At 36.2% G+C, this 13999-nt stretch overlaps 1 protein-coding gene across 1 annotated transcript in view; it reads left to right on the top strand.

The window, feature by feature from the left end:
* LOC107556949 (oxidation resistance protein 1-like) overlaps positions 1-13999 on the top strand; it is a 132827-nt gene that overhangs the window by 15774 nt on the left and 103054 nt on the right. Inside the window, exon 2 of the mRNA XM_016240219.1 lies at positions 3032-3225. Coding sequence (XP_016095705.1) covers positions 3032-3225 — 194 coding nt within the window. The remainder of the gene's footprint in view (positions 1-3031; positions 3226-13999) is intronic.

Below are 13999 nucleotides of genomic sequence, written 5' to 3'. Positions count from 1 at the left end.
CAGCCGTAGTCAGCATGAGAGACTTCTTTCAAAAACATTTTTAAAAATCTTAACTATTCCAAACTTTTGACCGTGTGTGTGTGCGCGCGCGTGTCTATATATTGGATGCAAAGCTAATAACACAATAAAAATAAAGCATCAATACACAAGTTTTAGCTAAAATTGTATTGTTTAAAAATAATACTTTTAGTTGGATTAAAGTATTTTTGTATGAAATATTGGTTACACTTTATTTTAAGATGTCCTTGTTACAGTGTTATTATACACAAGTACTGAGTAATATTAATTAACTACATGTACTTATATGGTTAGAGTTAGGATTTGGGTTTGGCTTAGGGTTACTTGCATGTAATTATGCATAATTAATTGTTATTATAGTAAGTACATGTAACATGTGTAACACGGGGCACCTTAAAATAAAGAGTTACACTTTACTTGAAGGGGTGTGCATAAGACTGACATGACACCTTCATAATCATGACATGACATATGTCATGAATATGAAGGGTTTTTTTATGCATGTTTATGACAACTGTCATTAAGTGTCATTCACTCAGTTATGTAATTTTTAATGCAAAGATGACATTGTTTGAGATGTCTTTGTTATGGGCTATGGTTAGGGGTAAGGGTAGGGGTAGAGTTAGGTCAAATAATGTCATATTTGCATTAAAAATGACATAACTGAGCGAATGACACTTAATGACAGTTGTCGTAAACATGCATACAACCTCCTTCATATTCATGACATGTGTCATGTCATGATTATGAAGGTGTCATGTCAGTCTTATGCACACCCCTTCAAGTAAAGTGTTACCAAATAAAGTGTTACCGAAATATTTATAGTCAACATCCCTCTCACTTTTTAATTGTAAAGTTAATCGCTGTACATTCAGGGATTGCCTACTGTTTGAGGTGACTGTTTTGGTGGATGAGTATTCTGTGTTTTTGAGCTGGTTGAGTTGGACTTTCGTGTAAAGTCTGGCCGCCTGGCTTCAGTTTTCTGGTTGACTTACTGCTGTGTGTTGGCTAACTAACTAGTCCTTGTTTTTGTTGGGCTTTCTTAACCGTGTAATCTTGCCAGCCGGTGTTTGTCTTCTGGCTGATTGCACATATTATGTAATGGTGAGCTGGTTTAAGAGAGAGAGACAGAGAGAGGGAGGGAACCGCACCTGGGGTCTGCCATCAGCATGCAGTCAGAGAGGTGCTGGAGGCTTCTTTGTGAGCTGTTTATTTAGACAGGTGTCTAAATGACATGCCCACACACACACACACCTCTGCAGGAAGATAGAATAATTTCATGTTTGTCTATAGACAAGTTTTTTTTTCAACTGATTATAAAGCAGTATATAATACGTAATCGTTTTTGACATGTGGGATCAATATTTCGCTCATAATGCTTTTTCCTTAACTTTTATGTAAGCAGTAGCCATATGTTTATGAAATTATCACATTGAGCATTGGTGCTTATGCCGGAAACATAGCTTTAAATCTACAATTAAATTGCAGTAAAATGTTTCTGAATTATAAATAATAATTTATTTAAAATATTAGAAAATTTTGTTTATGTATGTATATACAGTATATATATATCGAGAGAGAGAGAGTTTTACAAATATTTTTTGTCATATTATTTCTATTTTTGATTTATCACCAGTAGGTGGCACAGTTTTTAAGCTTTATAGGGACCCCCTTTTTTATAGTCCATAGGTCACCTGCCAAACTAGAATTTGAAAGCCCATCCAAACTTTCAGCACCCCTGCATTTTTACTGTTTATTTATTTCCTTTTTTTTCTTTTCAACAAATTTGTTACAGATACCAGTACGTGTGTAGCACTCCCGTTGTACCACGTTTAAATCCATTCCACAGTTTTCTCAAAAAATAATTCAGAAATGTGAAAAAGTCTGCAGATTCAATCTGACTCTTCATTACCTGGTTCTTTTACACATAACAGCACATGCTGTTTATCTGATTTCTCGTGCTGGCAGCGTTTCAGGATTGACCCCAAGATGATTGGCAGGATTCTTGGGAATGTTGTTTTGCTCTTCCAGGCTTTTTGTCTCAATCATGAGTCGAAATGGAAGGTGAAGGTGATTGACTGTTAGATCAAACAGTGAATTGATCTTGACTCCAGTCATCTGCCTTTCTTTCTTTAGGTTCACTACATGTTTTAAAGCAAATTACTTTAAAGATTAAAAATTTGCCTTGAGCGAAGAAATTAAACTTTTTCTTTATCTTGTTCAGTAGTTTTAATCCAAAATGACTCTCTTGAATAATGCAGCATTTTTACAATTCCAGAAATTTGGCAATATTTCAGTGTCCAGAAGGCAAATTTACTTTTTCTGCTTAAGCTGCACAATGAAACCTCATGCATGTACTATATGCCCTTTCTGTCTGAATTACTTACACCATGTTATCACGTTCTTTTAATCATATGGTTTTTTGAAGAACTTTAGAGTACCATTTAAATATGAGTATATGCAATAATTTAGTGTCAGTATATTAGTACCATAGTTTTACCATCTTATACCATCATCGTACCATAAAAGCCCCGCAGTATGATTTTAAAGGTTGAAAATGTCACATATCTTATCAAATAATACAAGCTGTGAACAGAGATTTAGCCACAAAACTTGTGTATGATAAAAAAAACTGAAAGATAAAACAGAAGCCACCAGTGTTTCTTTAAAAACCAAAACAAAAAGACATTTACAGTCTAATAACTCATTAGAAAAAAAAATTCAGTTTAGTTTTTTTTAATTATAAGAGTTACTGTATGTGTCACAAAGCTCAGTCACATATTGCACTCACCAAGAATCTGGGTCAAATTGTCACCCGTTGCCTCCATCTGTTGGCTTTTATGGTTGCATGATGCCATAATAATAGACTGGCAAAGAAAAGTGCTTCTCATGAGGATCTAATCATACACAAAATGTTTAGATGGAATCAATGAAGACAGGCCTTTAGCAGCACAAAATGTTTACAAGTGGTTTAAAGGCTCAGTTCTGCATGTCCTGTGCTGTTTCCTCTCAGACTAAAGAAGAAGTCCCAGTCGGTGGATATCGGCTCTCAAAGTTTTCCGGCGCGACTCATCCCGAGTCTGTCCTTAAACAGATCTTCACCACCTGTTGCCAAGACAACCACATCTGAGGTGCAAGAAAACAACACCACCAATACCCAGCGCCGTGGTCCGCGGTGCAGCGATCTGAAACGAGGATACACAATAGGTAAATGAGCATCAGGCTGTCTTCAGTATGGCAAGCTGTGTGTGTGTGTGTGTTTCTCTATCTCATGAGTTTCAGTTGAGCTTTATCTCTTTGTATGTGCATGAAGATGTTCACTTTGTAGGAGTGCTTAGAAAGTTCTGACACCCTCCTTTCTGCCTCCTCTCGTTCTCTCCTCTCCCATTCCTTTTCAGTCTCACTTTGTCCTCTTCCTCTTCTAATACTCTAATGTGAACTCTCATCTCTTTCTCTCCTTGCTCTCATCTCTGTATCCTCACTTTTCCTCTCCATCTCAAATTTGTCTCCCCTGTTTCGCCTTTTTCTCCTTGATCTCACGTCATGCATGTCTCCATTCTCATGTAGCTCCTCTCATTCTTCTCTCTCTTCTTTCTCTCATCTCATTCGGTTCCTTTTCTCTCCTGCCTCCTCGTTTCTCATCTAACTCAGCTTTCTCCTCTTTTTCCCCTTTCTCTCCTTGCTCTCATATCTTGTCTCTTCTCTTGTTCTTGTCTCCTCTTTGTCCTCTCTTCCTTATCTCTCTCTTTCTCCTCTGTTCTCCTAGATTTCAGTTCTTTGTCTCCTTTGTTTTTCCTCTCATTCCCGATCATTTGTTTTGCTCTCACCCGTCTCATCTCTTTCTCCTCTCTCTCTCTGTGTGCTCTCATACTGTATCTGTCTCTTCTCTCGTTCCCGTCTCATCTATCTCATCTCTTTCTCCTCGTTTTCATCTAGATATCATCTCTTTTTGCTTTCATCAATCTCATCTCTTGTCTCATTTTCTCATCTACAAAATTTCTCTTTCTTGTTCCCGGCTCTTACCCTCCTTGCTCTCATGTCTCTCTTTTCTTTCTTCTCTCATTCTCTTCTATCCATTTCTTCCCTGTCTCATCTTTCTCATTTTCACCTCAATGTCCTGCTTTTCATATCTGTCTCCATTCTTTCTCTTGTCTCTTTTTGCTCTCATCGCCATCTCCTTTCTTTCTCTCCTTGCTCTGGGTGTTTCCTCTTTCTCCTCTATTTCTTGTTGCTCATCTCTTTCTTCTCTATCCGTTCTCTGGCTCCTCTTTCTTTTCTGTTTCCAACAAACTTATATTACCATACTTAGAAGCTTTTCCTCAGTGTTTCTCCCAGTACACAGAGTAAATGCCTGATCTGTGGAATAAGTCCTATTGCTAGTGCGGGTCTATGGGGTCTGAAGGGATTATGAGGAGAGGTTAGAGGCTTTAGAGAGAGCAGGAGATGGCTTTCCTTTCATCTCAGCCCGTTTGATTGTGCTGGTGATTTGACGGCACCGTTTAAGAGCCGACTAAAAGAAATGTTTCCCCAAATCAAGAGGGTCCTTCGGTGGCACTCACAGAACACGAGTTAGCAAATAGACCTGCTTTGTGTTCGCTTCATTTACTCACTCTTGGGTAGCTGCTTTGTCAGATGTTAGTTAATAAAACAGATATAATTATATGGTTTTCTGATCTGTACAGCGCATGAATCCTACAAAACTATTAGTTGTGCTTGTATCTTTATTAGTATTTCTATATTTAATGGTAGGTATTTTAATAAATCTTTGTGGTATAGTTCAACCAGAAATGAAAATTGCCCCATGATTTACTCACCCTCAAACCATTCTAGGTGTATATGACTTTCTTCTTTCAGATGAATGCAATGGTTGAGATTTTGAAGCCTAAAAAAGTGCATCTATCCATCATAAAAAAGTATTTCACACGGCTCCGAGGGGTTAATACAGGCCTTCCAAAGCGAAACGATATATGATGTAGAATATGGTCTTCAATCCTATCCAATACCTAAACTTAACATCTACCTACTAACTATTAATAAGCAGCAAATTAGGAGTTTATTGAGGCAAAAATCGTAGTTAATGGTTTGTTAATAGTGAGAATTGGACCTTAAAATAAAGTGTGACCGTCATTTTAATATTTGAACTTATTTTATTTTACTTAAAGTTTAAGTTTTTTAAATATTTATATTTTATTTTATTTCAATTCCCAAAAACAATTTTTAATACACGTTGACAAGCAGATTGCTTTTTTTCTAACCATTTAGACTTGTAATTTTATCCTAGCGGCTGATAAAACAGGACAAATCCCGCTGAATTACATTGAAGAAAGGAAACAAATGGGTCTATGGTATCAACCTAAAGAGGTTTATTTTGCTATAATGTTCTGTTGACTGTACATTACGCCCTGCTGCTTAAATAAATGAACATGAAATATTTATTTTATTAGCATTTCCCACTGGTTGCTCTTTAATTAATGTTATTGGGGATTTTGCTGTTCTCAGTGTTTGACTTTCTCCTGTCTTTTAAAGGCCGTGCGCCAGTGCCCTCAGGCAATCATTGCAAATCACAGCACAGTTTGCCTTCTCATAGTACCTCTAATTGGTGGAGAGAACCACGGGAGAGAGAAGTGGTATTGATGGCCGCACGCTGAGCGTCTTTTCATCCTGTGCCATTAAAACCGCACCACATATCCCGCTACATTTTAATAACCTGCCCTCATGTATCCCTCCAAATTATACTATCATTTCCAGCTCGATGTGAGTGATGGTTAGAGTGTTTTAATGTTTTAAATGAAAATGACCCTGACAGGCCATTCAGTCTCCTTAAATGAGAGTGGTTTTATAGCAGGCAAGTGTACATGCCGCAATAATTGCTTTTGGCTGGCTGCAAATGGGTCAGGGAGAGCATGGTATAAATTCGTCCATGTGGACATAAGCCTGCAATAATGAAATAAGTGCAGATCTTGGGGTGATGTGGGAAATGCGCTTCAGGTAATCAGTGGAGAGGAGTCAGGTTCACAACGGTCCCATAGGGTCCCGTGTTGCCTTAATACCTAACTCACCTAATTCTTTTAACAAGATACTGGATAATCTGTTATGTAAGCCTATATATTTATCCTGTAGTTCCTCAGAATGACACTATCTACCCCTTAGCCTTTGGTGCTGGTCATGGTGGTATTATGTAAAAAGTTAAATGGAGATCAGGGAGGAATTATGTACATCATTGCACGTTTGTATATGGCAAGTGATTACCAAAAACAAAAAATGTGCATAAAGCATACTGTTAACCAGAAGCCAGTTTCAAAGTGGTCACATACACTACTATTCAAAATTTGGGGTCCGTAAGATTTTTTGTATTATATTTTGAAAGAAATTAATACTTTTATTCATCAAGGATGCATTCAATTGATTAAAAGTGACTGTAAAGACATTTATATTGTTACAAAATCTTTCTATTTCAAATAAATCCTGTTTGAACTTTCTGTTCATCAAAGAATCCTGAAAAAATGTATTATGGTTTCCACAAAAATGTGAAGCAGCAACTATTTTGAACATTGATAATAAAAAGAAATGTTTCTTGAGCAGATCAGCATATTAGAATGATTTCTGAAGGATCATGTGACACTGAAGATTGGAGTAATGATGCTGAAAATTCAGCTTTACAATACTATATTGAATTAGAAAACAGATGTTTTACATTGTAATATTTCACAGAATTACTTTTTTTTTATGTATCTTTAATCAAATAAATGCAGCCTTTGTGAGCATAAGAGATTTCAATAACGTTTTTTAAAAATCCACAATACTATATTGAATTAGAAAACAGATGTTTTACATTGTAATATTTCACAGTATTACTTTTTTTTTTATGTATCTTTAATCAAATAAATGCAGCCTTTGTGAGCATAAGAGATTTCAATAACGTTTTTTAAAAATCCCCACATTTGAGAATGGTAGTGTATAGGCCTACTTTGCAGGATTCACTTGCGCTAAATAAATATTAATAAAAATGTGAAAAACGAATTAAAGGATACTTGCTAATTTCCAGAAACTATAAGTAACTGCAACAAAAAACATACAAGTTTTTAATTAAGAACTGCAAAAATAAAAGTCTGACCTCACTGAGCGTCAAATTAAAGATTTCAAAAACAATTTCATATGCCATTCGAGGGGTTTCCAGAGTTTTCCCTTTTGTTGTTAAACATCAAATGTTTGATTTTAGACACATGGATTTTATAAACCTCTCCTTTGAGCTTTTCTAAATTCCCTTCCCTTCAGTCAATGTTTTATGTTAACCTTCGGCTGTTAAATGTACATGTCTTCCTCCACATGTGAGCTAACACGCTGTCACACTTAATACCTCTGTATTTCCATTCTCATTAGGTGGCTGAGTATGATCTGCTGTCCATGTGTTAGGGAGAACTGTCAGACCGCACAAGACTGATCACACCGTTAATGGTTGTGGAAAGGTAGAATGTTTGTCCTGTTCCTCTGTCTCCTCTTTTCTCGGACACACTGCCTCATTATTCTGAAATGAATTCTGAAGTGCTGACCTGTGGGGTCAGGAGAGGTAAGGGACGAAGATCTGTTGTACAGGGAAACAACAGACGACAGTGCAGCATGCTAATAAACAAATGACATCCTGATGAAGAACGGTAAGGCTGGTGGGAACTCTGAGCTGGGCTTCTAATTACCAGTGAACAGACAGATATACTCGTCGTCTGCTGCCCTTACAGACCTCTTACAGTCATCTACTGGGTATATATGCACTCACATATTCCAGAACTTGAAAAGAGCAGCAACACTGCAAGTGTATTTAAAGGGTTTTTTTAATGAATATAACTGAACTTCTTAAGAGATAATGATAGCCGATATTAAGACCTGAAAAGTGTATTCTTTATTTTTCACTTGTTTTAAGCCTAAACACCTCATTTTTGTTATTATTATTCTGTTATTATAATTATTGTTATATATTTATATAGAGAGAAATATATAAAGAATAATATAAATACATGAACATACATTTATTAAAACTTTATATTATTTATATGAATAAATGTAATAATTTAATTAATAATGAATAATTTAATCATAATTCATTTTAATATATTGAAAATATTTAAGAAATATAAATATAATATTGTAGATATATTAAAACTATATATATATTTTATGGGTCACCATACTTGGCCACATGTCACGTCACTTTCACTTTCTCATATATATATATATATATATATATATATATATATATGTCAGGATTGGACCTGTTTTGTCGTGTGTTTCAGTTCCTGTTTTGCCTTATTTGCTCATGTTCCTGTCCTCGTTTAGTTTGATTATGTTCCATTGATGTCACCTGTGTTCCCCAAACATCCCCTGTATAAAAGTTCTAGTCTGTTCAGTTTGTGTTTGTCAGGTCTACTCGTTCTCTACGTGTGTTGGTTCAAGCTCCTATTGTGGATTAACTCCTGTGTTTCGTGATTAAAGCCTGTTAAAAGTTTCCTCGTGACTCCAGCGTGACTCCAGCGTCCCTCAACAGTGTGACGTGACAATATATAACATGTAAAATGTTCAAAACATTGTGATTGTTAATTTTATGCAAAAAAAAAATTTTTTCAAATAAAGGAATTTCTTCCTTTTTTTTTAAATGTTTAATATTTAATCATTCATAGGTGCATGGGATGAAAGTACAATATCAACTAGAATATAAAACAAATAAATACCACACACTACTTGGATTGAAGTGAAAAAAAAGACATTATTAGCAAAATTTCAGTCAATCTATCTTCCTCAGATCGATTTTTTAAAAAATCAAGTAAATATTTAAAGAATTAAATAGAAATACAAATATTGTTTTTATAATGGTTTATGAATTATATTTTTATTATATTTTAGCTTTGAGCCTAATCTCTCTGGTCATTCCCTGTCCTGTTTTTCTCTTACCAATCCGTCTTCTGTCTTCGAGCTTATTTAAAAATCCAATTCTTCTTCCTGTCGACTTGACCCAGCTACTTCTCTCTTGAAATGGTGTCATTCGGTCATTTCTGCACCTATCTCTCATTTCATAAATGCTTCGCTTGTCACTGCTTCTTTTCCTCAGTCTCTTAAAATCGCTGCAGTTACCCCAGTTCTCAAGTAACCCAATCTCGATCCTACAGTTTTATCCAATTATCGTCCCATTTTAAACTTACCATTTATTGCTAAATTATTGGAGAGTATACTGTAGCTTCCCAGCTTCAGTCTTTCCTAGTGGCAAATCATTTCTTTGATCCATTTCAGTCCGGCTTCCGTCCACAACATACTGAAACTGCCCTTGTAAAGGTAGTGAACGATTTATTACTTTCTTGCGATACTGGCTCTCTGTCTTTACTTCTGTTACTTGACCTCAGCTCTGCCTTCGATACCATCTCTCATGATTTGCTTATCTCTCGTCTTTCGGCTTTTCGGGTATATCTGGTACTGCTCTTTCCTGGCTCTCTTCATACCTATGTGACAGACAGTTTTAAATTTCTGCTCGGGATTTTAGATCCCCTACTTCCCCCCTGAAACAAGGAATCCCCCCAGGGTTCCGTTCTGTTCTTGGGCCTTTGTTGTTTATTATTTATGTTTTACCATTGGGTCAGATATTACAGCGTCATGGCTTTAGCTATCATTTTTAAGCTGATGACATTCAGATTTATACATCATGCTGGCCTTCCCTATCCACCCAAATCGACCAAATTTCTGTTTGCGTGCAGGATATAAAAACACTCATTTTCTGAAACTTAATATGGATAAAGAGATCATCATTATTGGTATCACCCATCACTTACCATCAAAATTCCCGCTGACTTTACTTGCAATATCACTGGCATTATAATTGCTCCGTCTAGTATAGTTAGAAACCTTGGCGTTATTTTTGACTCCTCTCTTTCATTTCAGTCTCGTATTAACTCTCTCTCTAAATCAGCATTTTTTCATTTACGTCGAATTGTCCAGCTCCGTCCTTTCATTAGTGCCAACGATGCAGAAACTCTCATTCATGCTTTTGTTTCATCTCGTCTCTATTACTGTAATTTACCCTTTTCATTGGCTTACAAGCTACCTCTATTGCTAAATTACAGTATATTCAAAACTCAGCTGCTCGTAATTCTCACTCGCGCTAAGCGTTCAGCCCACATCACCCCTATTCTAGCTGATCTGCATTGGCTACCAGTGGCCTATAGTATTAAGTTTAAAATTCTCCTGCTTACTTTTAAAGCTTTGATTGGTCTGGCTCCTTACTATCTTTGCAATCTGCTCCTCTCCTATTCTTCACCTCGTTCATTGCGGTCCTTTCTCGCCTTCACATTCTCGCCTTCTCGCTGTCCCCCAGTATCGCCTCTCTTCCATGGGGGGCAGATCATTCAGTGTTGTTGCCTCTAAATTATGGAACTCTCTTCCCAGATCACTCTGTAGATCAATAGCCTGTCAGAATTCAAATCGCTGCTCAAAACTCACTTGTTTTCAGAACGTTATCTTTCTTAAATTAACTTCTGTTTATTCTGTCTTACATTGTCTTATCTATATATTACTCTCTGGATGTCTGATGTTCTCTTTACTTTCTGTATTATTGTTTGATGTTATCCTCACATTTCTGATGTTTATTGTAAAGTGTCCTTGAGCTCTGGAAAGGCGCTATATAAATAAAACGTATTATTATTATATTGTATAGATGTATACAAATACTTGTTTTAATATATTCAATATATTTTATATTTATATATTTTATATTAATAATCACATATTTATTTATTTTAATATCTTTGTCTATCCGGCATCTTAAACTCATTGTATTATAGCATGAAAAAAAATCCATATATCATGTTTGTTTGCAAACAGCAGTGTTTTACCCATACTATTACCCATGTTATTTACACACTGAATTAGATTGGTTTGGGAGTTTGATAGAATGATGGCAGTGCAGACACAGTTACTGTAACAAGCCTGCGGCCTCCACCTGCACGCTCCATCAGCGCCCGACCTGCTGACTCCAATTCAATTAGCAGCAGTTCAATAGATTGAGCAAGTGTCGAGCTCAAGCGTGGCTACTGCTGGCTTCTCTCAGGCTGCAAAAGGAGCTGCATATATTATCCAGGAGAAAACGTCTATTACATTTACTCCCCTGTGCTATAAAATGCAGAAGGCCACTATGGCAGGCCTATTTAGAGTTTATGACTGGTCTGTTGGGCCTAGAGGAGAACTTGACTGTTTCTAGCACTCCGTTTTGTATAGTGGTAATGTTTATTTGCTCAGATTGATGCTGTCTCGCATGTACCTGATCTCCAGCAGTGCCTGTGCATCCTTCAGTTTATAGAGCCATAGCAAATGAAGACACTACTTCCAAGCAGAAAAATAACCCTGCATCTGTAGCAGACAGGATTGACAGACACCCCCGGAGGCATCTATTATCGACAAGCCTGTGACCGTTAAACGGCAGAATTATGTGAGCCATGGCACATTCGGATCAATCACGTCCCGGTCAGGTCAGTTTTATCTGTGGTGCGATGGCACTGGATGTCATTACTAACGCCGCCCTAGTTCAAGTTGACCTTTGTGTTTCAACCGACTGACCTAGTAATCATAGTTAATGCTATGGCCTGGGCTTCTGCACCATGCAGAGATCAGACATGAAAAGGGGGATCCAGGACCACTTGCTGAAAAGGTCAGGTGTGATGGTGGATGATCTAAGGTGACTCCTGCATGTAATGTCAGGCTGTTTAAGGCTGTGAGTAATATTAAGGGATATTTACTACTTAATGTAGTCAGTATCCAGGGTGCACAGGTTTTCAGTCCACTGTGAAACAAAAACAAGCTGATCTTGTGTTGTTTTTGTGCTCTATTCACTTTTATGCAAATCAGATAATGGCATAAAATGCTAAAAAAAATTGGGGCTTTTAGCATCCCTTTTAAATACATTTTAATTTACCACCTGCTGTAATTTCACCAGACAAATAGTGCTGACGTTTGTCAGTCCGGCACATTACAAACAACCTCGTGTTTATATTGAAAATAATATACAGCAGTTATATAGCTATTCCAGCGCATTTAGCACCAGCATAAGATGGATTATGAGTGGTTTGTGAAAAAGACTTTTTGCGCTAAATACTGCATGCTAATGTACCACAAATATTTAGTGAATTTGCCCCTTAGAATGTTGTTTGAGGCTAATTTTGTGCTTAAAAATGATATCTGTGGGTAGATTTGTATATTCAGCTTAGTTTTACGAGTTATGTCTCATAACATCTTTTTATGAAAACAAAAAAAGAAGAAAATATATATTTTTTTAAATGAGCAGAAATTCAGATTTTTGAAATTACACTGATTTTTCAAATGCTGCTACGCGATTTTTTGAATTAATAATAATAATAATTATTATAATATTTTATTTATATAGCACATTTCCAAAGAACAAGGACACGTTACAGTCAGTCAAATAGAACTTTATGCTTAACTTTATTTTCCTTTCATGAACTTCAGATTTATTTCAGAATTTTGTATGTCCCTAAATGACATGTAAAAAATGAAAAAGAACTATACAGCTGCACCAACACATTATGATTTCCATCAGTCTATAATTGCTCTGAGGTAAGGTATCAAGGAGGATGTTATATATTACAGGAAATTAGCATGCAAACATGGCTGGTGCAAGATATGTCACACGAGACCAGCACAGGCAGTGTGAAAAACACCCAAAATCGAACAGAAAACCATAAGCCGTGCGTGTGATTATACCTGTAGGTCAAAAATGGTGTCAATGTACAATGTCCTTTTTGGTAATGCATATAACTTGAAATATATTTGTTGTGTCTATGAGTAGTCAGTATTTATTAACTGCTTCTAAGAGACGGCATTGAGAAAGAAATAGCATCTCAGTTAAAGGTTAATTGTTTGCTTTAACCTTCCCTTTACAGCAGATTTGCAGCGGCAGTTATTTCAGACAGAATATCACCCATTTGTCAGGGTTCTGACTTTTCCATGCGTGTTATTTTCATGCCACAATGTTACTGGCATCTCTTCCACACATTTCCCCGACTGGAACCAAAAGATCTGTTCCTTGACTTGGTCTGTGAGCAGTGAGATCTGAAATATATGTGAAATGACAGAGCAGACTGAATTACACAGTGGAAACAAAAGGCTGACATGTGGTCGATTAATATGGTCAATAACTGACACAGACTGAGCAGAATTATACAGCGATGTCCCTTCAATGCCATGGGGAGGAAGATATGAGCTATATCACAGTTTGGATGAAAAGAAAGGTTAAGTCAAGCATTGATGTAACAGAGTGAAACTGATTGTAAATCAACATCCTAAGAGCTAAGAAACGCTTTATGTACGTGTTGGTGGGATATTTGCATTAGCTGTTCAAACAGAGGAGATCTAGAGAAAGTCTGTCATTTCTGTCATAATGCTTTTGTAGATCGCTGTTATACACAGGAATGTGTATTTGTGATATTTGTTATATATCACAAATACACATTCCTTTGATGAATAGAGCTTTCAATTCATCAAAAAATCCTCAAATAAAAATGTACTATGGTTTCCACCAAAATATTAAGTAGCACAACTGATTTCAACATTGATAATATTAAGAAATGTTTCCTGAGCAGCAAATCAGCATATTAGAATGATTTCTGAAGGATCATGTGACACTGAAGATTGGAGTAATGGCTGATGAAAATTAAGCTTTTCCATCTTGGGAATGAATTATATTTTAAAATATATCATATTAGAATACAGTGGAGTAATAGTATTTCACAATATTACTGTTTTTACTGTATTTGTGGTCAAATAAATGCAGCCTTGGTGAGCATAAGAGACTTCTTTGAGAAACAAAAAATCTTACCCCAAACAAAAGTTTGTAAAATTCTATATAAGGACTTTGTGAATAGTTGTGTTGAACTAGTTTGCTCAAATGAATCATCCTAATGAGCTGAATCACTGAAATGAATCAAACTTTCCC

The sequence above is a fragment of the Sinocyclocheilus grahami genome, unplaced genomic scaffold (genome assembly GCF_001515645.1).
Source record: "Sinocyclocheilus grahami isolate Dianchi unplaced genomic scaffold, SAMN03320097.WGS_v1.1 scaffold585.1, whole genome shotgun sequence".
NCBI lineage: Eukaryota > Metazoa > Chordata > Actinopteri > Cypriniformes > Cyprinidae > Sinocyclocheilus > Sinocyclocheilus grahami.
The sequence above is the reverse complement of the archived record's forward strand: the minus strand, read 5'-3'. Positions and strand labels throughout refer to the sequence as shown.